The 24036-nt window shown below is 66.2% G+C and overlaps 2 protein-coding genes across 2 annotated transcripts; both read left to right on the top strand.

Annotated features, from left to right (window-relative positions):
* The first annotated feature begins 367 nt into the window (after positions 1-367).
* Positions 368-15836, top strand: ITGA3 (integrin subunit alpha 3). Its single transcript, XM_027668873.1, is given in 26 exon segments — positions 368-582; positions 6654-6775; positions 6855-6937; positions 7515-7764; positions 8243-8326; positions 8800-8864; positions 8866-9008; positions 9405-9598; positions 9791-9879; positions 10072-10208; positions 10299-10385; positions 10469-10536; positions 10692-10828; positions 11285-11431; positions 11509-11606; positions 11694-11859; positions 11961-12029; positions 12128-12207; positions 12328-12405; positions 12616-12718; positions 12795-12965; positions 13071-13184; positions 13314-13427; positions 13684-13782; positions 13889-14014; positions 15000-15836. Coding segments are annotated over 26 exon segments (3198 nt in total). The 3' UTR covers positions 15159-15836.
* A 764-nt stretch (positions 15837-16600) lies between these two features.
* PDK2 (pyruvate dehydrogenase kinase 2) lies at positions 16601-23957 on the top strand. Its single transcript, XM_027668870.1, has 11 exons — positions 16601-16738; positions 18236-18377; positions 19875-19946; positions 20189-20373; positions 21318-21407; positions 21703-21780; positions 21913-21989; positions 22070-22168; positions 22257-22364; positions 23084-23197; positions 23280-23957. Exons 1-11 carry the CDS (start codon positions 16621-16623, stop codon positions 23418-23420), a joined length of 1224 nt encoding a protein of 407 aa, XP_027524671.1. The 5' UTR covers positions 16601-16620; the 3' UTR covers positions 23421-23957.
* Positions 23958-24036: the final 79 nt, after the last annotated feature.

A 24036-nucleotide genomic window follows, 5' to 3' on the forward strand; every position in this document is an offset into this window, starting at 1 on the left:
ATAATACCCCACGTGGACGTGGGGACTGCGGGCTTGGGGCGAGGGGGACGTTGCCGCGCGTGGGTACTGGGGGGAGAGGCTGCAAATTTGGGGGGGGGGGGGTTGCGGTGCCCCCGCGTGGGCATGGGGGGGACACAACTGGAGAGGGAGGAGGACACACGGGTGTGCCCGCACGCCCCTCCCTCCCCTCACCTGCGCACGCAGGTACGGGGGGTTGGTGATGGGTGAAGGAGGGGGTGCGACCGCTTTAAAAGGGGGCGTGTCCGGGTGTTGCCAAGCCCCGCCCCCGCCCCGCCCGGCCCCGCCCCCCCGGAGCGCACCGGGCCCGGTGGGGCGGCAGCCGCGGCTACGGCGGCCGGTGCGGGACATGGCGCGGCGCCGCCACCGCCCGCTGCTGCTGCCGCCGCTCCTGCCGCCCCTCCCGGCGCTGCTGCTCGGGCTCGGCCCGGTGCTGCTCGGAGCCGCCGCCGCCTTCAACCTGGACCGCACCTTCCCCGTCCTCAAGGAGGGGGGCCCCGCCGGCGCCTTGTTCGGCTTCTCGGTGGCGCTGCACCGGCAGACGGAGCGGAGGGAGCGCAGCTTGTGAGCGCGGGGAGGGGAAGCCGATGATGCGGGGAGGGGGGCATGGTGGGGGTGGTTGGGGGTCCCGTGTGGTACGGGAGAGAGGGGAGAGATTTACCTGTGCAGTGAAACCCCCCATAAGGGGAGGGTCCCCCGTGGGATGGGGGAGAGTGGGATGGGGTCCCCCGGCGGGGAAGGGTCTCCCGTGGGATGGGGGAGAGTGGGATGGGGTCGCCCGGGGCGGTGCGGGGTGGGTGCGATGCCCGGTGGGATCGCGGTGGGGGAAGGCGAGAAGAGGTTTTACCTGTGGGGCGGGGGTGTCCCCGTGAAGTGGGGGAGGGTTCGAGGGTAGAGGTGTCCCCCGTGGATCGAAGGGGTCCCCCGTGGGATGGGATGTGCGCGGTGGTTGAGACCCCCGTGCGCTGGGGAAGAACGAGGAGAGGTTTACTTGTGAGGTTTGTGGGGGGTCCCGCATAGGGGAAGGGTCCCCCGTGGGGTGGAGAGGAGTTGTGAGCGGTCCCTGTAAGGGTCTGGGTCGCCCGTGAGGTGGAGGAGAGCGGGGAATGTCCCCCGTGGTGGGGTGAGGGGTCCCCCGATGAAATGAGGGTCCCACGGGGAGGGGGGGGGGGCCCCCAGGGAAGGGGAAAGGGGGGGGGTTCCTCATGGGAGTGGGAGGTCCCTGTGTGAGGGCAAAGGTCCCGATCCCGCCGCCGTGAGGGCGGGGGTACACCTGGAGGAGGAGGAGGAGGAGGAGGAGGAGGAGGAGGAGGTGGGAGGGGGGGCTCTGCGTGCCGGGAGAGGGGCGCCCGGGGGGCCCAGGTGCTGGGGTGGGAGTCGGGGGGACCCTCATGGCTCAGAGCCCAGCTGAGGAGGGGTCCGTACTCTCCAGTGGCTCCTCGGGGGCTTGTCCCCCCCCCCGGTCCCCTGCTCGTGGCTTCTTTGCACCCCGTTAGTGGTGGGGTGACGCCCCCCCCCATTATTCCCTGAGTCCCAGTGACACGGGGAAGGGGGGGTCTGGCAGCACAGCGGGGACACCCCGTGTCACCCCTGCTGGGCCAGGGGTCCCGGCCAGCACCGACCCTCCCCGGGGCGGTTGCGAAGTCCCTCGTGTCCCCCCTCGGCTCCAGCCGCTCCTGGCGAGGAGGCCCCATTCCCGTTCCCGGGGAACCTGTTGGACTGTGGTTCCTGCTGCCAGGCAAAGCCCCAACAAAAGCCCTTTTCAGCCGGAGCATTCCCCGTGCGATCCCACCGCTGTCACCCGCCGTGTCCCCCTGCTGCCCCCCCGCCCTGCCAGTCCCCCACCTCCAGCATCCCTGTCCCCCATCCCTCCTGGCCGGAGGTTCCAGCCGCGTGTCCCTGCCGGGATAGCGCTCCTCCGCAGGGCTTGGGCTGGGATTTTCCCGCTCAAGGGCACAGGTTTTTTGCTGGATCACCCTCTCGCGGAACTCCCAGCTCCCGGGGGGTCCTTGGGAGACCCGGAGGGCTCCTTTTCTTTTTTTCCATGGATAAGGGACTGGCAGCAGCTGCTTGGACGGGAGGCATGTGCTGCTCCGCATTCCAGAGATGCATTTTGGGCCGGCGGCCCCGCCGTGGGATGGGTTGTTGTTGCTCCTGTCCCGGGAGGGAGTGAAGCTGTTCCCTGCGGAGCAGCTGGTGGGGTGCAGGACCCCTCCTCCCCCACGGGGGACACGCTGGCTCCCACCCAGGGCCGGGTTCTCCCTGCTCCGGTGCCACGGGAGCAGCTGCCGGGGGGCACCGAGGTGGGGATCCTCGCTGGCACCGGGACAGATCGGCTCGTGCCTCCCCGAGTGGCTCGGGGCGGGATTTTGGGGGGCCTTGGCCCCCCTAGGCAGGGACCTGCGATCCCTCCACCTGTGCCACGTGGCCCGTGCGAGTCCTGGCGTGATCCGGGTGGGGTGTGGAGGCTCCGCCGGCTGTGGGGGAAAGGCTTCAGAGCCGGGATCCCGCCGGGAATTTGCACCCCCATCCCCCTGGGAGCCCTTTGCTGCCCGTCCCCGTGGTGGCGGGGGTTGGAATGGCGCGGGGTTCTCTCGTTCCACGGGGCTGTTGCCCCCCAAACTGGGGTGTCAGAGCCGTTTTGGGCGGGTGTGGCGGGGTGGCACCGATGCGGGGGTGCCCCCCCGAGCGCCCCCATCCTTCCCCTTTCGGGCCCGCAGCCCCATGGGTGTGCCGCCACTCCCCCGTCACCCCGGTGCCGGATGAAGGCTCCTCTGCCCTCTGCTCTCAGGTGCAGGGTGGGGACAGGAAAGGGACGTTTCCTGCCACCGTCATCCCTGATACGGTCCGCGGGGAGGGGGGGTGTCCGTGCTTTTTTGGGGGGGGCTCACCCCATGCCCTCGCTGCGAGGGATGACAACGGGACAAGAGGGATGCTCTTGCGTGGATTCATGCCGCTGGCATTCCCAGCCTTCCGGTGGGGTGTGGAGCCGCTTCCCGGCCGGGCGCTGGCGGGGGGCCAGGCTGGCACGGCACACCCCCCCCCTCCTTCCCCATTCCAACCCCGCCGTGTTTTTCGTGTCCCTTGCAAAGGTTTGTTTGCTCGCCCCTCCCCTGGCCAGGTGAAGGGGAGCTGGAAGCGCGGGTGTTTATCAGCCTTCCCGAGATTAGGAAACTCCTACTGCCCGTGTCCGGCCGCTCCCGTGGGCTCCGGCCGCTCCCCTGGGCTCCCGCTGGGGGAGCTGGTTTGGCCTGTGCTGGTGGGACCCGGCGAATCCAACCCTTCCCTGAAAAACACGGGGAAACTGAGGCACGGACCATCTGTGCCAGGAAAACTGAAGACCCCCCCGAATCTGCCTCTGGGGAGGAGACAGCACCCACATCTGCCCCCCTTACATGTGCCTCAGTTTCCCTCTGTGTGTGCCTGATGCTCGGGGGTCTTCCTGCTCCCAGCTGGATGGTGAAGAGGAGATCACTCTCCTGGCTGGATTCCCGGTTTTCCCTCCCCCTCGGCTGGGATTCTGCGGATTGCTGGAGCTGGCTGAGCTCCCCCTGCCTTGGCCCGAGTCCACCGGGGTCCTGTGGGGCTGTGGCTGCTTGGCAGGCGGAGGAGGGGGGCGGATGTGGGGCCGGCATCCCGGGGGTCATCCATCCATCCATCTGTCCGTCCTTCCGTCCGTCCAGCCATCCCTCGTGGCGTCCAGGAGCCGTTGCTGGTTTCCTGAGGGGATCTCAGTGGATTTGCCTGCTTAGGGCCCCCCCCATTGTAAGCAGAGTGGCATTGAGGGATGATCCTCCCCCCACAGCCTTGGGGTGGGTGGGATATACTGGAGATCCCTGTTGGATGCTGCTTTTGGGGGCTCAGAGGGGTTGTTGGAGCATCCCCCAGCCCTGGTATGAGGTGGGGAAGTTTGGGGAGGGTCCACTGTGCCATTCCTGCCTTTGCCCAGGGTGGGGGGAGCAGGATGGGGTGTGGTGTGGAGCCCCCCCCCATCCTGCCTGCTCCTCCTGTCCTGGCACCGTCACCCCTGGGAGAGGGATGAGGTGCTCCCCACACTGCCCAGCTGCTCCCTGGGGAGGGGGCTCTGAGGCTGGGGGGCTGTGCTGCTGTTGGGGGGAACACGACTCCCCCCCCCCCCTTACAGTCCGTGCTGTGGAGTCTGGGTGGGATCCTCTGCCATCCTCACCTCTGTCACCCCTGCAGGAGTGGCCTCATTTTGGGGTCCTGGTGCCCAGACCCTCCCACAGCCCCCCCTTCCAGCTCAGCCAGTGCTGGCAGGGAGCCCCCCCCGCCGCTGTCCACCCCCCCCAGTTTACCAGGGCGGATTAGGACGGAGCACGGCCTCACATTCCTGCCTCCCTCCCTTCCCGGCCTCCCCCTCGCGCTGCTGTTTGACCATGTCCAGCGTAATCCCAGCTCCTCGTCCCCTCACCCCAGCGGGACCAGTGCCACAAACTGGTCCGGGCCTCCCCGGGATGGGAGCTCCAGTCCCCCAGCCCCTGGCTCTCCAGGTGGCTGTGGGGGCACGCTGCACCTTGGGGTGGGGGACGCCCATGGGTGTCCCCCGTGTCTCTGGTGGGACTCCGAAGCCCCCAGCATCCCACACTCCCCCTTTTCCCAGGAGCAGAGCCTGCGGGTGGGCTGCCGTGCTGGGAAGTCTTGGCTGGAGGCAGCAGGATGCCGGAGCTTCTTGGCTTGGGTGGGCTCCCACCCCCCGGGACCCGCGGGGAGCCACGGTGGTGGTTGGGAACAGCGGGGGTCTGGCTGAACCGGGACCACCGGGGGAGCCTGGGGGCACCCCCTGCCCGGGGCACCCCCGGGGCAGCACCCGAGGGTCCCGCTGGGGTTTGGGGTGTGGGGGAAGGACCCCCCCGGGTTCTCCCTCCAACCCTGAGTCACAGCAGCTGCACTGAGTCACTTCCCCTCCAGGTAAGAGGGGACAATGGTGCCCCTTGTGCCCCCCTATTGAGGGGTTGCAGGAATTAGGGGAGGGGAGGATTCCTTTGTGCCGAGCTGGAAAAAAAATCAGGAGGCATCATCCCCCGTTATTCCCTTCCCTTCGCAACCAGTGGCTCCCACTTTCCTGGGAGCAGCTGGCATCCCCATCCTGGCATTCCTGGGGGGGAGGGGGGCAGACACCCCTATTTGGGATGAGCAATGCCGTCCCCCCCCACACCTGCAGCGCGGGGCTGACTCAGCCGGTGCCGCCGGTGGGGCCCGTCACGGGCGCGGGGGGGCCCCGACGTGCCGGGGCGGGGGCTGCCTGGGGGCCCACATTCCTCCGGCGCCTGGGCTCGGAGTCAGCCCGCCCCGGCCCGCCCGGACGTGCCCGCGCTCCCGGCCCCGCATTGCTCAGCCTTCCCGGCACTCCCTGCCCGCTGGCGATGGGATGAGGACAGCGGGATTTGTCCCTGTCCTCGCCAGTGGCCCTGCTGAGGACTGACCAGCTCGTTGCCCCCGTGATCGGGTCTGGGGGCTGCAGCCACTACCTGGGTGCTCTGGCCCCTGCCCCGTGTCCTGCCTGCCAGGAGGGACACACTTCCTCTGCTAGCACGGCCTCCTCCACACCATTGTCCTCTCGATCCCAAAGGAATTCCTGGCGGAAAGGCTGGCCTTTCCGGAACCCCCCGGGCACACCGAGTCCGCCTGCCAGCCCCCAGCCCCAGGTCCTGCTGCTGCCGGGGGTCCCTGGCATCTCCCTGGGGTTGGGAGGTGTGTGGGGAGTCCCTTCATCATCACTGTAGGGCGCTGTGGGGCCGGTGCTGCATCCAGCCTGGAATGGCAATGCCCCCCCGCATGGCAGTGCCGTGACTCAGCCGGGCCGTCCCTGCCCTTCCAGGGGTCTGAGTCACCCCCGGGATGGCGCTGCCTCCCTTGGGATGCCCAGTGCTGCCCGGATGCCTTGTGGGATGAGGGGAGCTCAATCCTAGCTCGCCCTCCCCATCCCGGCGGGTTGTCCCGGCGTTCCTTGGCACGCAGGGATCGCCTGTCGGCGGGACACGGCACAGCTGTGCCGGGGCTGTGCCGGGGACTGTGCCGGGGACTGTGCCGGGGGCTGTGCCGGGGACTGTGCCGGGGCTGTGCCGGGGGCTGTGCCGGGGGCTGTGCCGGGGCTGTGCAGGGGGGGCCACGGCCCCGCTCCTGGCTCAAAGGTTGGCCGGGAAGGGCCGTGGGTGTTTACACAGACACGGGGGCCCCGGGGCTGGCGATGGGGTGCTGAGCAACACCCCCCTGCCCCAGTTTTGTTTTCTCTGAGGTCTGTGGGGTCAGCCTGACTCCTTCTTACACCCCACTGTGCAGCAGTATGGGGGGCTCACCCGTGAGCCGGGGCTGGGATCAGGTTTGGGAAGGAGAGGGCAAGGAGTGAATCCATCAGCCAGACCCCCCTGTCCTCTGAGACCTTTCAGCTCCTTGTGCACCCTTTCAGCTCCAGAGATGGTGTTGGGCAGCCCCCATAATTTGGGGGTCGTGTCATATGCTCCAGGTCCCCTCTGAGCACCTCCTCACCCCACCACCCCCTCCCCAGGGCATGCTGGGCTTTCTCCCCTCCTAAAATGAGCTGAACTTTGTTGGGGTGGAGGGACCTGCTCCCCTCAACCCACCCACCCACCTCCCTCTCTCTGTGCCCCCCCCAGGCTGTTGGTGGGGGCCCCCCGAGATGCGGAGCCCGTGAACGGGACCCGGACGGGCGCCGTCTACGCCTGTCCCCTCACCGCCTCCACCCGCGACTGCCAGCGCCTCGACATCGAGCTCAAGGGTACGAGAGCACCCCAGGGCACCCCAAATCCCCTCTGGGAACGGGGAGGCCCCGCTCTCACACTGTCCCTTCCCCCCAGATGAACCAGACAAGGCCATCATCGATGACATGTGGCTGGGGGTGACGGTGGCCAGCCAGCGGCAGCCAGCAGGGAGGGTGCTGGTGAGTCCATGTGCACACACGTGTGCCACCACCCTGTGTGTGCCACCACCCCATGTGTGCCACCACCCCATGTGTGCCACCACCCCGTGTGTGCCACCGCCCCGTGTGTGCCACCACCCAGTGTGTGCCACCACCCAGCTGCTGCCGGGCACGGCTGCACAGGGACACCAGGGAGCTGCCAGTGCTTCCACGTGGGCCTGGCACGTGTCCCCGGCGTGGTGGCACCAGGCAGAGGTGCTCCTGTCGCCTCCGTGTCCCCTGGAGTGGGCACCGTGGGGTGACGGGTGGTGGGTGCCGGTGGGGGTGAAGTGAAGCTCTCGGGTGGCGAGACAACATCCAGCTCTAGAGACCCTCACATCCTATAGACCCTCATCCCGTGGAGACCCTCACACCCTATAGATCCTCACACCCTACAGAGCACCTGTAGAGGATTACACCCTATAGATCCCCAACTCCTATACACCTCCCACTTCCCTCTCACCATCCTGACACGGGGCTCAGGGCGAGGGGTTCCCCCTCCCTTTTGGGGGTGCCCCCTCCCTTTTGGGGTGCTGAGCAGCGCCCGCCGTGCCCGCAGGCCTGTGCCCACCGCTACACCAAGGTGCTGTGGTCGGGCAGCGAGGACCAGCGGCGCATGGTGGGCCGGTGCTACGTGCGGGGCAACGACCTGCAGCTGGACCTGAGCGACGAGTGGCAGACGTACCACCACGAGATGTGCAACGCCAACACCGACAGCGACGAGACCGGCATGTGCCAGATGGGCACCAGCGCCGGCTTCACCGCCAACATCATCTACTTCGGCGCGCCCGGCGCCTACAACTGGCAGGGTGAGGGCGGATGGGGAGGGCAGGGGCGGTGCCCCCTCCCCGGGGTGCCCAAACCTGGGGGATCCCCGTCCCTGGGATGCTCATACCCTCATACCCCCTTGAGCACGGCGCAGGAATCCCCTTTCCTGGCGTGACCGTGCCCCCGTGTGCACCTCCTTCCCCCGGGTCCCCGTATCCCCGTGGGCACCCCCTTGCCTGGGATGCTCATATTTCTCTGGGCACCACCGTGGGTGCTTCCTTCCCCACAGTGTCTGTACCCCCACGGGCACCTCCTTCCCCATGGTGCCTGTGCCCCTATGGGACCCCCTTCCCCAGGGTACCCGCACCCCCACAGACACCCTGTGCACATGGATGTGTTTGCACACACACACACACACATGTGGCCACACATGTGCTCACGTGCCAGGGGAGCGGTGCCAAAGGGGGGGAGAGGGGCTGCCCCCCCGTGCTGTGGGGTTGACCCCCCTCGCTGTCGCAGGCACTGACTACATGTTGCAGCGGGAGATGTGGGACCTGCACGACTTCTCCTTCCCCAACCAGAAGAACGGCAACACCTACATAGGTGGGGGCAGCGGGGCAGGGGGGGGCTCCCGGGGGGGGGAATTGGGGGTAAGGGGGGGGTTTGGGGGGTGTGGCTTTAGCGGGAATGTTGGAGGTGGATGTTAAAGGGGTGGAAGGAGTTTAGAGAGGCTTGGAGACCCCCTGGGAATGGTATGAGTGGGGGGCAGTGGTGGCACCGTGGTGACATCAGGGTGTTTAGGAGGCTTGAGGGGTGTCATGGAGAGTAGATTTGGGATAGGAGGAGGTTTGGGGGTTGTAGATTTAGGGACAACCTTTGGGGTGGATGTTAAACGGGTGGAGGGAGTTAGGGAGGCTTGGAGACCCAAGTGGTGACGCCAGGGTGTGTGGAGGGCTGCAGGGGCTTGGGGTGGGGGTCATGGGGTGTGGGGGTCTCTGGAGGTCCGTGCTGTCTCCGCCTCACTGTGGGGGTGTCGGGGGGTCCGCGCTGCCCCCCTGACCGCGGCGCTGGCACAGGGTACACGGCCGAGGTGGGCAGCGCGGTGCTGCAGCAGGACGCGGTGACCATGGTGACAGGCGCCCCCCCGGTACCAGCACACGGGCGCCGTGTACCTGCTGAGCCGCAGCCCCCAGCAGAGCCTGCACAGGAGCCTCCTGCTCCCCGGCCCGCAGGTCGGCTCCTACTTCGGCAGCGCCATCGCCCTGGCCGACCTCAACAACGACGGGTGAGGGCGGGCAGGGGCCGGGGGACTCACCTGGGGTGTCCTGCGGCTCACCTGGGCTGGGACCCCTCAGCTCCCGGGGGTGGGGGTCTCACCTGGGACGTCCTGTAGCTCTTGGGGTGAAGAGTCTCACCTGGTGCATTGTGCAGTTTTGGGGGGTCTGGGGTCTCAGCCGGGGCACCCTGCAGCTCCCAGGGGTGGGGGTCTCACCTGGGGGCACTCTGCAGCTCACCTGGGGTCTCTGTGGGTCCTGTCATGGTGGGCACAGCTCTGGGGGTGGGGAGGTTTTTTAGGGAAGTGCTATTTTGATGGCTGTGGGGGGGTCTCCACCGCTCCGGGTGTGTCGGGGTGGGGTTGTGTCACAGCGTCCCAACCCCAACTGCCCCCTTGTCCCCACAGGTGGCAGGACCTGGTGGTGGGGGCTCCCTACTACTTCGAGAGGAAGCAGGAGGTGGGGGGCGCAGTGTACGTGTACATGAACGAGGTGGGGGGCTTCCAGCTGCACCCCAGCCTGGTCCTCACCGGCCCCAGCTACTCCGGGTTCGGCTTCGCCCTGGCCAGCATTGGGGATGTCAACCAGGATGGATTCCAGGGTGAGGGGCTGGGCACTGCTCTCTGGGGGGAGCTGGAGAGCCCCCCCACTGGAGGGGATGTTGGGGGGTCCCTGGGGAGGTTTGGGGTGAAAAGATGGAGATGGGGGGGTGCATTTAAAGTGGAGGGGAGGGGCTTGAGGAGGTATGGGGAACCCCATCCCTGAGGGGCTGACCATGCTCTTCTCCCCCCAGATATTGCTGTGGGGGCTCCTTTTGAGGGGTATGGGAAGGTCTACATCTACCACAGCAGTGCTGAGGGGCTGCAGGACAAACCCCGGCAGGTAACGGCCCCATGGGTGGGGGGGGTCCCTTCACTGTGGGGGGTCAGGGCTCTGGACCCCCTCACCGGGGTGTCAGGGTTCCAGATATCCCCCAAGCATCCCATGCTCCAGGGCAGGATGCAGCGGGTCAGTCCCTGGATCTGTGGGGCTGGTGAGCAATGGGTGACACCCCCCTGCCCCCCCCAACTCCAGGTGATCAGCGGGTCAGACCTGGGCCCCACCAAAATAAAGACCTTCGGGTACTCGCTGAGCGGGGGGCTGGACGTGGATGACAATTCCTACCCGGATCTCCTAGTGGGCAGCTTGAACGAGCGGATCGTCCTGCTCAGGTACAGGGGCAGGGGGACAGGGATGGGGACAGGCATCCTGCAGGCCCTGCCACCCCCAGTGGGGCTCAGCCCAAATCCACCTCTGCCCAGAGCTCGCCCCGTGATCAACATCCTGGACAAGACCTTCACAGTGACCCCCAGCAAGGTGGACCCTACTCAGTGCACACAGAAGTCCTGGTGAGCCCCCCCCGGGTCCCCCAGTGCCACCCGTGCTGTTAGTGGCACACCTGGCTCCACTCACGGCCCCTTTGCCCCCCCAGCATCACGGTGACCCTCTGCTTCTCCTACAACCAGAGCGCAGGGGACCCCAAGTACCAGGAGAGGATCAGTGAGTGCGGGGTTGTGGGGGTGGCAGCGGGTCCCCCCCCCCGTGCTCCTGCAGGGGGGTGACATCCAGGGGAGGACGTGCACACCTCTGGGGGTGCCCGGGTGTGTGCTGGGGGCACACGCGTGTGTCACACCCTGGCCCTGCCCTCCCCGCAGCCCTGGAGTACACGCTGGAGGCGGACAAGGACCGGCACCCGCCCAGGGTGAGGTTTGCGGGGTCCTCGTCTGCCACCTACACCGGCAGCTTCACCATGCCCGACACCCGCTGCCAGGCCCGGGAGCTCCTGCTGCTGGTGAGCGGGTGGGACTGCACGCGGGAGCGGGGCTGGGGCTGCGGGACTGGCTCCTGGGGGTGGGGACAGGGATGGTGGGAATGGCAGGCTCGGGAAAGAGCGAAATCCCACCCTCTTTCCCTCCCCTTTCTTCCTCTCCCCTCTCTCCTCCCTCCATTCCTTCTCTCTCTCTCCACCCATCTCCTCACCCTCTCTCCCCCTTCCCTCTCCGCCTTCCCTCTTCTCCCCTTCCCTCTCTCCCTCCCTCCATTGCTTCTCTACATCCCACCTTCCCTCCCTCCTTCCCTCCCTTGTTTCCCTCCCTCCTGTGATGAGTTTGTTGGGTCTCACAGCAGGCTGTGAGTAGGAGGGGGTACCCCAAAAGTGTCTCAGGGCTGCCTGGCTGTGGTTGGAGCTGCAGTGGGGGCCAGGGAGGGATCTGTGAGGGGCTTTTTTGTGACTCCCACCACCCCTCAGGACAACATCCGGGACAAGCTGCATCCCATCGTGCTCTCCATGAACTACTCGCTGCAGGAGAAGCCCAGAACATTCCAGCTGGGCCCTCACTCCCTCGACTCCTTCCCTGTCCTCAACCAGGACCAGTCCCACGAGAACGAGACCAAGGTGTGCCGGTGGGGAGGGGGATTCTGGGGTGTCCTGGGAGGCCACAGGGGCTCACAGGGACATCCCTGTCCCTCCAGATCGAGTTCCAGAAGGAATGTGGCTCCGACAACGAGTGCTACAGCAACCTCCAGCTCCAGAGCAGCTTCGTCACCGACCAGAACCAGCCCCTGCCCAGGTGACAGTGGGGCCCCCTGTGTCCCCACCCACCCTGGGAGGGGTCCCCGTCCCATTGGGATGTGCTGAGCCCCCCCTCCGTGCACAGGCTGAACGGGACCCAGGTGCTGCAGTACAGCCGGGATGTGAGGAAGCTCTACCTGAGCATCAACATCACCAACACACCCACCACCCCCTCCAACGGCGAGGACGCCCACGAGGCCCTGCTGAACGTCACCGTGCCCCCCAGCCTGCTGCCCTCCTCTGTCCGCCCAGTACGTGGGGGGGACCCCCGGACCCCTCCCCAGCTCAGGGAGGCACCAGGAGCAAGGTGGGCTTTGCCATGGGGTTCCTCACCCTCTTCCCCTGCCTGCAGAGTGGAGCCTGCACGTTCGGGGAGACGGTGCTGTGCGAGCTGGGAAACCCTTTTAAGAGGAACCAGAGGGTGAGTGCTCCCCCCCCCATCCACCCCCAACCCGTTTTGGGGGGTCAGCAGGCAGGTGGGGGTCTGGCTGAGCTGCTCCACGTCCCTTCTGGGTGCAGGCAGAGCTGATCATCACCTTCGAGGCCATTGGGATCATGCTGGACACACGGGAGGTCTTGGTGTGGCTGGATCTGTCCACGTGAGTGGGAACGCCCTGGGAAGGGGGGGGCCCTGGCGGGCAGGATGGGGACCCCCTGCTCCCCCTGGGAGGGTGAAGAGTGTTGGGATGTGGGAGATGCTGATCCTGGTGCCTTGGCAGGCAGAGCACCCAGGAGGACCTGCAGCCTGTGCTCGTCAAGCTGCTGGTGGACTACAGCATCCAGTCCTCACTGAGCATGTGAGTGCAGCCGGGGTGTCCCCCTACCCCTTGGGGTGTCCCCCACCCCTCTGTGTCCCCTCGATCCCTTGGCATCCCCCCCACCCCTCTGTGTCCCCCCCCCCGAGTGTGGCTGTGTCGGGAGCAGGCACAGCCCCCCGTGTCCCAGGAATGGGGCAGGGGCTGCCCCCTCTGCCCCCCACACCATTCCTGTCCCCATCCCGTTCCCAGAGCCTCCTCCCATGTCCAGTCCTACTTCAGTGGGGTGGTGGTGGGCGAGTCAGCCATGAAGCAGGAGCAGGACGTGGGCAGCCCCCTCACCTTCGACTTCCAGGTGAGCCGGGGGTGGCCAGTGCCAGAGGGGGATGGATTTGGGAATCCTGGTCTCCACCTCCCGCTCTGCTCCGCAGGTGACCACCAAGGGTGAGTCCCTGGGCTCCTTGGGCACCATCCTGCTGGGGTTTGAGTGGCCCTACGAGATCCCCAACGGTAAATGGCTCCTCTACCCCACCGAGATCCTGGTCAATGGCAACGAGAGCTGCCAGCCCCCCGGGGGGGTCATCAACCCCCTCAACCTCACCGTGAGTCACCCGCTGCTTGGCCCTGTGTCCCTGCCCCACTCCGTGGCTCCTTCCAGCCCCACAGAGCTGCCTGGGCTCTGATGGGGCTCATGTCCCTCCCCCCAGCTCCTGCAGGACCAGGCTCCCTCCCGGCAGAGACGGGAGCTGGAGCCCCCCGAGCCGGCAGAGCCCCCCATCACCTTGGCCACCGCCAAGAAAGCCAAGTCAGAGACGGTGCTGGTGAGTAGGGGGTGAGGGGGGGTCCAGCAGCACTTTCCCCCCACTGGGACCACTGTTCCTGCTGCTTCTTGGCACCGATGTGGTGCTCTGGGGCCTCGGTGCCCCCCTGAGCTCCCCCGTGTCCCCCAGAGCTGCTCCGAGGGCACCACGCGCTGTGTGTGGTTCGAGTGCCCCCTGCTCCACACCCAGCACCCCAACACCTTCACCCTGCGGGCCCGAGTCTGGAACAGCACCTTCATCGAGGTCAGTGCCTGGGGGGGCTGCAGGGGGGGCCAGGGCTGGGCTTGGCCCGTGGGGATGAGCTTGAACAGAGCAATGAGTTTGCCGGGTCTTGGCTCAGAAGATGACACCCATCCGTGTGTGTGTGTGTCCCCCTCCATCATCGGTGTCCTCCCCACGTGGTGTGTCCTCCCCTCTGTCACCCTTGTGTCCCCTCTCTGTGTCCCCCATGTCCCCTCTCTGTGTCCGCCATGTCCCCTCTCTGTCCCCCGTGTCCCAGGAGTTCCGGGACTTTGACCGGGTGAAGGTGACGGGCACCGCAACGCTGTTCCTGCGCTCCCACGTCCCCACCATCACCATGAGGAACCACACCGTGCGGGTGAGCGGCACCAGGGCCTTTCCTGGGACACGCTGGGACACACTGGGATGCACTGGGATGCACTGGGAGCTCTGTGCCCCAACAAGGCTCTTCCCAACCCCTCCAGTTCTCTGTGGATGTGGACTCGGAGCTGCAGGAGGAGCAGCCGGCCGAGATCGCGCTGTGGCTGGTGCTGGTGTCGGTGGCAGCCGGGCTGCTGCTGCTGGGGATCATCATCCTCCTCCTCTGGAAGGTGAGGGAGGGCCTGGATTCCCTTCCCAGGAAGGAGAGGGTGCAGGACCTGTGCTGAGACCTCACAGGCTCGTGCCATGGGGGGCTGCCATCCTCCCTGCCTGGTGAGGGGTGAGCGGGAGCAGCGGGTGGAAGGTTCTCCCCCCAGCTGGAAGGTGCCCCTGTGGGTGGAAGGTGCCCCCTAGGAGGAAGATGATCCTCCCAGGAGGAAGATTTTCCCCCCCAGGTGGAAGGTGCCTGGCTGCAGAGCGATGAGGAAGAGGAGCACAGAGATTCCCAACTTCTCTTGGGGTGCAAAACCTTTTGGGATCCACAAAAACACCCACTCAAAGAAGGGCTGGATGATGGCACCTCCTTCCCTGTGCTCCCTCCTTCCCTTCTGCTGCAGGGACTGTGGGACCCCCACAGCCCTCTGGGGACCCTTCAGCTCACAGGGGACCCCTTTGGCCTCCTTGAGGCCCCCACTTTCTGCCCAGGAGGGTCTGCAGGACCACCCACCCCACAGGCACTCTGGGGGGCATCTCACCCTCCGAGGGGTGACCAGGAGCCCCCCAGCCCCTCTCCAGCCCCCCCTGACCCCTGTCCCCTTTCTCGCAGTGCGGGTTCTTCCGGCGGGCCAACACCCGGGCCATGTACGAGGCCAAGGGGCAGAAGGCGGAGATGAGGATCCAGCCGTCGGAAACCGAGCGGCTGACGGACGACTACTAATGGGGGGGGCACCCCCACTGCCCCCCCGGGGCCCCTGCGCCGCCCGCTTGGTAATGCCAGCGGCATCCTCCTCCTCCTCCTCCTCCTCCTCCTCCTCTCCTCTTTCTCCTCTGTCCTATAGGGTCGCTGTAGGGCGCGGGGTCTCTCCGAGTGGCTCCAGGAACTGCCGCTCCCTTTGCCTCTGCTCTTCGCCGCCTCGTGGGGGGTCTCTGTCCTTCTCTCCAGCCATGCCCAGCCCCACACTGACCCCCTCACCTTCTCTTTTCCCCCCTTCCCAGTGTGACTTCTTCCAGCGGACCCGCTACTACCGGATCATGCCCAAGTACCACGCGGTGAGGATCCGGCAGGAGCAGCGCTACCAGCCCGGGGGGCTCCTGCCCCGTCGCCGCAAGAAGCACTGGGTGACCAAGTGGCAGGAGCCGGAGAAGTACTACTGACCCCCTGACCCCCCCCAGACCCTCAGGGGACTCTGACTTTGCACAAGTGCATCTCCCCCCTGCCCCTTCCCCGATCCCCCCCTTCGGATGCGGCTGCAATCCGGCGTCGGCTTCTGCACCTTCCTCTTGCACGCTCGTGCCTTGCACGCCGAGGGGGGAGACCCCTCAAATGTGCCCCCCTTCCTCCTGTCATGTTTCCCCACATGCTGCTGGGCTCACCGAGTGCCTTCACACTCCTCTCGTGTGTCCCAGACACACGTCCTGGCACATGGGGACATGTCCTCACACGCCAGGACACGCTCGCCCCCCTCCCCTCGTCGCTGGGTGTGGGACCCTCTGCTTTCACCCCCGGGCTGGGGCCTTTGGGAGCTCATTCCTTCCTCCTCCTCTTCCTCCTCCCCCGTGTGTTCACCCTGTGTTCAGATGCAGCTTTGGCTTTGGGGGGTGTGGAGCATCAGGCCGTGTGTCCCCCCGTCCCCCTCGCCCCCCACCCCCGCGGGGGTTAAGTTATTCCATGTCTCTCGTCGGTGTTTTGGTGTTGAGTCCCAGCATCCCGTCGGTACTTGGGGGTGAGTGGGGAGGAGGGGGTCCTGCGCCCCCCCCAGCCCCTGCTCGACCCCCCCTCATTCCCTCCCCACCGGGGCCAAATAAAGCCTCGCTCTGTGATTTGTAACTTCACGTCCCCTCCGTGTCTTGGCTGACAATTGATGGAGGGGTGCTCGGGGGGAAAGGAAAGGAGGTTTTGGAGGGTAGGGGGCAAAAAGGAGAGGGGGTGATGATATTCCCTAGAGAGGGCGAGGGAGGGGGGGTTTTGGGGGGGGTTATAGGTGTGTGGTGGGAGGGTAATACCGCGGAGGGAGGTAATGACAGGTCTGGGGTGGGCTCAGATGCCCCCAATGCCCCGGACAGGGTTCTGGGGTGGGCTCAGACTCCCTCTCATCTCCCTTCAGGGCTCTTGGGGGGTCCCAGGCACAGGGGGGGCTGGAGGGCGTTAAAGGAGGCGTGGCTAGCGCAGAGGGGCGTGGCGACCCAACTGGGGGCGTGGTTATCTCGATGGAGAGGCGGGACCCACGTCAAGGCGAGCGGTGATTGGCGGTGGGACGGTGATTGACGGCGGGGCGGGACCAACGGTGAGGCAAAATTAGCATAAAGAAGGCGGGTCTTCCCTCAGAGAGGGCGCTGATTGGTCTCGGGGCGGTGATTGACGTCGGGGCGGGACCAGCGGAGAGGCCTCATTGGCACGGAGGGAGGCGGGTGTTGCCGCAGAACGGGCGCTGATTGGCGGCAGAGCGATGATTGACAGCGGGGTGTGTTGTTTGCGCGCGGCGCAGCGGGGGCGGGGCCGGGCCCGGGGGCGGCGGGGCGGGTTCGGGGCTCGCGGGGGCTCCGGGGGGACAGCGGGACACCGGGGGGACACCGGGGACACACCGGGGACAGCGGGGGCGCTCCCGGGGCCGCGGCCATGCGGCTGCTGCGCTGCCTGGGGAAGCGCGCGGCGCTGGCCGGCGTCCCCACCTACATCGAGCACTTCAGCAAGTTCTCGCCGTCGCCGCTCTCCATGAAGCAGTTCTTGGACTTCGGTAAATAAACAACCTCCCCTCCGGGACTCCTACCCGATCCCGGCACCTCCTTCCCCCCCCAACAGCCTACGGGATGGGGACACCCCTCCTGCCAACCCCGGGGGTGCCCGGTCTGGGGGGCCGTGCTGGGGGAGGGAGCTCCGTGCACGCCCCCCTGGAAATCCTATTCCAACCACCCCCCCATGAAATCCTATTCCAACTGCTCCTGGAAATGCTATTCCCACTCCCCCATGAAATCCTATTCCACCCCCCCCTGGAAATCCTTTCAACACTCCTGGAAATCCTATTCCAACCCTCCCTGGAAACCCTTCCCACTCCCTGGAAATCCTTCCAACAGCCCCAGGAAATACAACACTCCCCCCCAGCTGGTAAATAACTATCTTGGGGGATCGGGGGGCTGCCACCCCGGGAAGGACTCCCTCTAATGGGTATCTGAGCCTGGGTAACTCTAATCCTAGAAATACCCCGTTATTATTTGGGGATGGTGGTATTTAAACAACCCCCCCCAGGGTAAATCAGTGAGGCTGGAACATGATTTCCTAATATGCACCTTTCTGGGGGGGTCTCCTCTGAACACCTCTCCCTGTAACCACCCTCAGGAGGTTATTCATCCCCCTCTCCCCCCTGGTAAGTCCCCCCCACCCCACATTAAATAACTCCGTGTGTGGGACCCCCAGTGTCTCCCCCCCACTGCCTGGCCCCCCCAGGGTGGCGGACACAGACCCCCCACCCCAAGCCAGACCCTCAGGCAGGTGGAGATGTCCCCCCATCCCTGTCCCCTGGTCCAACCCCCTTCTGTCACCCCCCCGGGGGTGTTCAGTGTCATCGCTGTATTTACCCACGTCCCCTTAGTGCCATGCTGGTTGCACCCTGAGGGTCCCCAGCCCCTCTCTGCCCCCCCAGTTCTGCCCTGTCCCACCAGCACCAAGACTCTCCATCCCAGTGTCCCTTGTCCACCTCCAGGGGTTTGGGGGCAGCTGTGCCCCCCTGCCTTGCTGGCCATCAGCTCCCGGTTGGGGACCCCACACCCCTGGTTCTGTCCCCCGCATCACTCCCTCCACCTCCTGGTGCCACCAGGGTCTGGTCTGGGCTCTGGGGGTGGCCCAGGTCCTTCTCACCTCCAGATTGCACCTGGGGGCCTTCCAGCCCCAGCTTGGGCTTTACTGGGGCTGTACTGGGTGGCAATGGGCACCTAGCCTGCCCTCAGTGGTGGGCTGAGCACTGCCCCCCCCCCTCAGCCCTCCTGGTCCCTCCAGGATCACCCTCCAGCCAAGGACCTGCTCCTGCCTCCACTGCCCCAGTCCTCCCAGTGTTCCCCAGCTTTCCCAGCCCCTCCAGGATCTCCCTGCAGCCAAAGACGGGGACCTTTTCCTGCCTCCTCTGCCCCAGTGTCTCCCAGTTCCCCCCAGTCCCACCCAGCAGAGAGGTGGGAGTGATGCCAGCCCCGGGTCCGAGGAGTCCTGAGGGGCTCACCCCGTGCCCCCCGTCCCCTCCCAGGCTCCAGCAATGCCTGTGAGAAGACGTCCTTCGCCTTCCTGCGCCAGGAGCTGCCCGTGCGCCTCTCCAACATCATGAAGGAGATCAACCTGCTGCCCGACCGCGTCCTGCGCACGCCCTCCGTGCAGCTGGTGCAGAGCTGGTGAGACCCCCGGGGGCTGGGGGGACTGGGGGGGACGGGGACATGACCACGGGGTCTGTGGGCTCCGGGACCACCCGGTCCTGTGGTCACATTGGGTGTGGAGATGCCACCACCATTGGTCTGGGCTCTGGTGGTGGCCCAGGTCCTTCTCGCCTTCACATTGCACTTGGGGGTGTTCCAGCCCCAGTTTGGGCTTTACTGGGCTGTACTGGGTGGCACTGGGCACCCAGCCTGCCCTCAGTGGTCGGCTGAGCACTGCCCCCTCCTCAACCCTCCCATCCCCTCTGGGGTCCCCCTCCAGCCAAGGACCTGCTCCTGCCTCCACTGCCTCAGTGTCCCCCAGTTCCCCTAGTGTCCCCCAGTCCTCTCAGTCCTCCCAGCCCCTCCAGGGTCTCCCTGCAGCCAAGGACAGGGACCTTTTCCTACCTCCTCTGCCCCAGTCCTCCCAGTCCCCCCCACTGCCCCCAGGGTCCCCCTCCAGCCAAGGACAGCCACCACACCACTGTCACCTGTGTGGGTCCTGCTGCCACCACGGGTCCTGCTGCTGAGGGTCCCACTACCAGGGGTCCCACTGTTGTCAGTCACGGGGGTCCCACCACTACCACTTGCCTGGGGTGACCCTACTGCAGGTCACCCCCCCGGCTGCCCCCCTGAGTCCCCCCACTGTCACCTGCACAGCTCTCGCTGCCACCACGACTCCTGCCACTGCCATCACCCGGGGGGTCCTGCTGCCACCACGTGTCCCACTGTGTGTCCCACCAGTGTCACCAACTGCCCTCCCCAGCGGGTCCCGAGGGAGCTGGCACACAAAAGGGGACACAGGGGGTGGTGACAGGCAGGCAGCCCCCAGCTGGTGCCATGCCATGCCCTTGGTGACATGGGCTGCTGGCCCTTTGGGGACACCCTCGTGCCAGCGGGGTGTCCCCAACCATCGGGGTCACAGTGCCACCTCCCAGCCTCCTGCCCCCGAAGGGGCTGAGCCAACACTGAAGGTGCTGGGTCTGTGTCCCTGGGGTGGGGGGGTCTGGGTGTGCCTTTAAGTGTCCTGTCCCCATGCCAGCAGTGGTAGTGTGACCCTTCTCCCAGTGCCACCACGTGACAGGTTGTTTGTCCACTGTCCTGGTCCCCTGCCAGCGGGATCCGGCCATGCTGGGGCAGGGGGGTCCGGCCATGCCGGGCAGTTCCAGCCATGCCACCCCTCCCACAGCCACCTCAGGTCACAGCCACCCTCATGCCCCACACCCCATCAGAGGGGCCTTGTCCCCAGGTGTCCCCCAGGTCCACCGTGCCAGCAGAGGGGTGGGACAGGGACACAAGCACAGGGTGGTTTCATGGCAGAGCAGTTTTTGGGATGGGAGGTCCTGATTGAGGGGTGCTGACCCCTAGCCCTGCATAGGGCAGTGCCCCAGGGGACCCTCTCCCCCCCATGTGGTGTCCCTGGGGTGTCCCCTCTCTTTGGGGGGGTGCCAGCTGTGGGGTAACCGTGTCCCTCCCCAGGTACGTCCAGAGCCTGCTGGACATCATGGAGTTCCTGGACAGGGACCCCGAGGACCAGGCCACACTGGGACAGTAAGCTGGGGGGTGACAGCATGTCCTTGTCCCCAGTCCCGGGGTGTCCCCTCCTCCCAGACTCCCCCTGGTACCAACTGGTGTCACCCGGGGCTGTATCCCCCCCCAACTGCCCCCACCCCATCCCAGTGCCACCGGATCATGCTCCGGGTTTTCCTGGGTGCCACCAGGGGAATCCCGGCCTGGATCGGGGCCGTGCCCGGACCGGGTGCCCCCCGGGGCCACCCCTGTGCCCTCCCCAGGTTCACGGATGCCCTGGTCACCATCCGCAACCGGCACAACGACGTGGTGCCCACCATGGCCCAGGGGGTCATCGAGTACAAGGAGGCCTATGGGGACGATCCCGTCTCCAACCAGAACATCCAGTACTTCCTCGACCGCTTCTACCTGAGCCGCATCTCCATCCGCATGCTCATCAACCAGCACAGTGAGCAGGGGGCTCCGGGGGTCCCCTGCACCCCTGGGCATCCCTGGCAGCCTTGGGCACCCCTAGGACATCACCTCAGCTCCGGGGGGTCTGTCCTGAGGTTGGAGATGGGATTGTCTTCCTGAGTGTCCCTCTGTCCCAACACCCCCAGCCCCGAGGGTCCCCAGCACCCCTGGGCACCCCTGATAGCACTGGGTGTCCCTACACACTGCCCAGAGTGTCCCCCCAGCCCCAGGGGTCTGTCCCGAGGGTCTCTCTGCCCTTAGGGTGCTCCTGAGTGTCCCCCTGCCCTGGCACCCCCTGCCCCAAGGGTCCCCATCAGCTCTGAACATCCCTGCTGACCCTGGCATTCCCCTGTGCCCCCCAGAGCATCCCCCCAAACCCCAGGGATCTGCCCCAAGGGTCACCTTCAGCCCCAGGGATCAGCCCCTGCCCTGAGGGTCCCCTAAGCATCTTCCCTTTGAGTATCCCCCACCCTGAGGGTCCCCTCCAGCTCCAGGGCTCCTGCCCCTGCCCCAAATGCCCCCCCCAAACCCCAGGGATCTGCTTTGAGTATCCCCCCCACCCTCAAGGATTGTGCTCTGGATGTCCCCTCATCTTCAAATGTGCCCCCCAGCCCCAGGGGTCCTGCTCCACATGTCCTCCCCCAGTATTCCTGCCCCAGGGTTTCCCCCCTAACCCCAGAGACCTGCCCTGAGCATTCTTTTGTCCCAAATGTCACCCCCAACCCCAGGGATCCTGCCACAAGGGTCCCCCCACCCCAAATGTCCCCTCCAGCCCCAGGCATCCTGACTCAATGATCCCTCCACCCCCAGGACTCCTGCCCCAAATTTCCCCTTCCCCTAATGTCACCCCCAGCCCCAGGGCCCTGAGCCCCCTGGGGGTGTCCCTGGGTGTCTCTGGGGTCAGGGTGGGGTCCCCACAGCTTGTTGTCCCCCCCCCAGCTCTGCTCTTCGACGGCAGCACCAACCCTGCACACCCCAAACACATCGGGAGCATCGACCCCCACTGCAACGTGGCCAACGTGGTGAGAGGTTGGTGGGGTCCAGGGGGCTCCCACCCCCACGGGGGGTGAATTTGGTGGGGGAGGGGGTCACTGAATGTCCCCCTGATCCTCCCCTTACCCTGTTTGGGAGCCATTTGCGTCACAAGTTTGGGTTGCCCTCAGCAAAAGCGTCCCCCGTGCTTTGGGGTCGTGCCAGGAGACCACAAAAACTTGCTGAATCTGTAGGACTGGAAAATCTTTGGGGGTAGGGGGCAAAGGGGGGGGACCCTAAATGCTCCCTCTGCTCCGTTTTGGGGGGTGCTGACCCCTCTGCTCCCCCCCAGATGCCTACAACATGGCCAAGCTCCTGTGTGACAAGTACTACATGGCCTCGCCCGACCTGGAGATCGAGGAGGTGAATGGTGAGGCCCATCTGGGGGGATTCTGGGCTGTCTCCTTTAGGGTTGGGGGTCCCCATGGTTTTGGGGGATTTTGGGGTGGCTCCAGGGTTGGGGGAGCACAACAACACCAATGGCTGCTCCTCCTCCCCACAGCCACCAACTCCCAGCAGCCCGTGAGCATCGTCTACGTGCCCTCCCACCTCTACCACATGCTCTTCGAGCTCTTCAAGGTAACCCCAGCCCTGCTGGGGGGATCCGGGGGGGGTTTTTGGGGGTCCCCCCTTACCCAGTGACGCCTCTGTGCCCCCAGAATGCCATGAGAGCCACCGTGGAGAGCCACGAGAGCAGCCCCCGCCTGCCTGCCATCAAGGTCATGGTGGCCCTGGGCCAGGAGGACCTTTCCATCAGGGTGAGGGACCACCAGCTCCGCCCCGAGGGGGTACAGTTTGGGGTGGGGGGCCAGGAGCAGTGTTGTCACCCCTGGTGGTGTCTCACAGATGAGTGACAGGGGCATGGGGGTCCCCCTGAGGAAGATCGAGCGTCTCTTCAGCTACATGTACTCCACGGCCCCCACCCCCCAGATGGGCACTGGGGGGACCCCCCTGGTAGGTGACCCCCCCTGGTGTGGGCTGTGGGGGTCCCACAGGGTCCTGGGGAGAGGAGGGTGGGTCTGCAGGTGGGGGTGGTTGGGGGTATTTCGGAGGTGTCTCATGTGGGTGGGGATATTTCAGGGTGGATGGAGTGGCTTGGGGAGGTTTGGGGGTGGCAGGGGCTGTTTTGGGGGTGGTTTGGGGGGACCAGAGTGGCATGGGGGTGCTTTGGGAGTGGCATGGGGTGGTCTGGGGGAACTGGGATGGCATGGTGGTATTTTGGGGGTGGTAAGGAGAGGTTTTATGGGCCATTGGGGGTGGCATGGAGTACTCTGGGGGTCCTTTGGGGGTCTCCTGGGGTGGTTTGGGGTGGCTGGAGTGGCATGGGGGTGTTTTGGGCGTGGTATGAGGAGGTTTCGGGGTCCATTGGGGGTGGCATAGGGTGGTTTGGGGGGGATGGAGTGGTATGGGAGTGTTTTGGGGATGGCACAGGGAGGTTTGGGAGAGGATAGAGCAGCATGGGGAGTTTTGGGGGTGGCATGGGGAGATTTTGGGTTGCCAGGGGACATTTTGGGTTGCTGGGGGACATTTGGACGTGGCACAGTGACCGCTGGCAGGGGCACGGACACTTTGGGCTGCACATGGTGCTGCTTGTGGTGATGTGGGGAGGCTTGGGGTGCCCCGGGGGTGCCACCCCAGCACTGGAGACCCCCCCACCCCCTTCCCCACCCCAGGCCGGGTTTGGCTACGGGCTGCCCATCTCCCGCCTCTACGCCAAGTACTTCCAGGGGGACCTGCAGCTCTTTTCCATGGAGGGCTTTGGCACTGATGCTGTCATCTACCTAAAGGTGGGTCTTTCTCCCTCCGAACGGGGGTTCGGGGCTCGGGGCGGGGGCACAGGACCCTGCCCAGCCCCCTGTGTGCCCCCAGGCCCTGTCCACGGACTCAGTGGAGCGGCTGCCCGTGTACAACAAGTCGGCGTGGCGGCACTACCAGGCCAGCCAGGAGGCCGGGGACTGGTGCGTGCCCAGCACCGAGCCCAAGAACACCTCCACCTACCGCGTGCCCTAAGGCCCCCGGGGCTCACAGCCCCCCCAGGCTGCAGGGAACCCCTTGCCCAGCTCACAGGGCCCTCCCTGGGGTGGCCCCCAGTGCCCCGGGGGGTTGTTGGAGCAATCCGGTTCTGTGGCTCTTCGGGCTCCAGTGGAAGGGGGTCCTGGTGGGGTGTGGGGGTCCCAGTGGGGTGTGGGGGGGTCCCAGCACCCCCCACCTTGGTGGCACTTAGGTACGTAGCTGGGGGGGGCGTTGGAGCAGCGTGGAGGGGGTAAAGCCCCTGTTGCCCCCCCTCCCACCCCTTCCCTTCACACCCAGCCCAGGGCGTGCACCCCAGCCCAGCAGGGGACTGGTCTCCTTTCCCAGTATGACCAGTAGCACTTCCCTGCCCCTCCAGCCCTGACAGGGTGGGGGGCCCAGGCCTGACCCACCCTCCCCCCCATTTCCCTATTCCCATCTCCCATCCCTGTTATTGCACTACTGAGCTGTTCTCACCTGCGTGTGCCCCCCACCCCTGCACCCCTTGCACTCCCCCGGGGTGGGTTCCCCACCCCACACATGCTGTGACCTGCTCAGAAACCTCCCCCTCCTCCCCCAAATTGTCCTCTTTCCCCCTCCACCCCCCAGACCATCC

The sequence above is a fragment of the Corapipo altera genome, unplaced genomic scaffold, assembly GCF_003945725.1.
Source record: "Corapipo altera isolate COAL_440 unplaced genomic scaffold, ASM394572v1 226, whole genome shotgun sequence".
NCBI classification, from domain to species: domain Eukaryota; kingdom Metazoa; phylum Chordata; class Aves; order Passeriformes; family Pipridae; genus Corapipo; species Corapipo altera.

Excerpts from the sequence above, each read along its gene's own strand:
- PDK2 (XM_027668870.1), top strand. The coding sequence starts at position 16,621 with ATGCGGCTGCTGCGCTGCCTGGGGAAGCGCGCGGCGCTGGCCGGCGTC. Across the intron at positions 21,781-21,912 it reads GGAGATCGAGGAGGTGAATG|CCACCAACTCCCAGCAGCCC; the intron begins GTGAGGCCCATC and ends TCCTCCCCACAG. Across the intron at positions 21,990-22,069 it reads TGCTCTTCGAGCTCTTCAAG|AATGCCATGAGAGCCACCGT; the intron begins GTAACCCCAGCC and ends CTGTGCCCCCAG.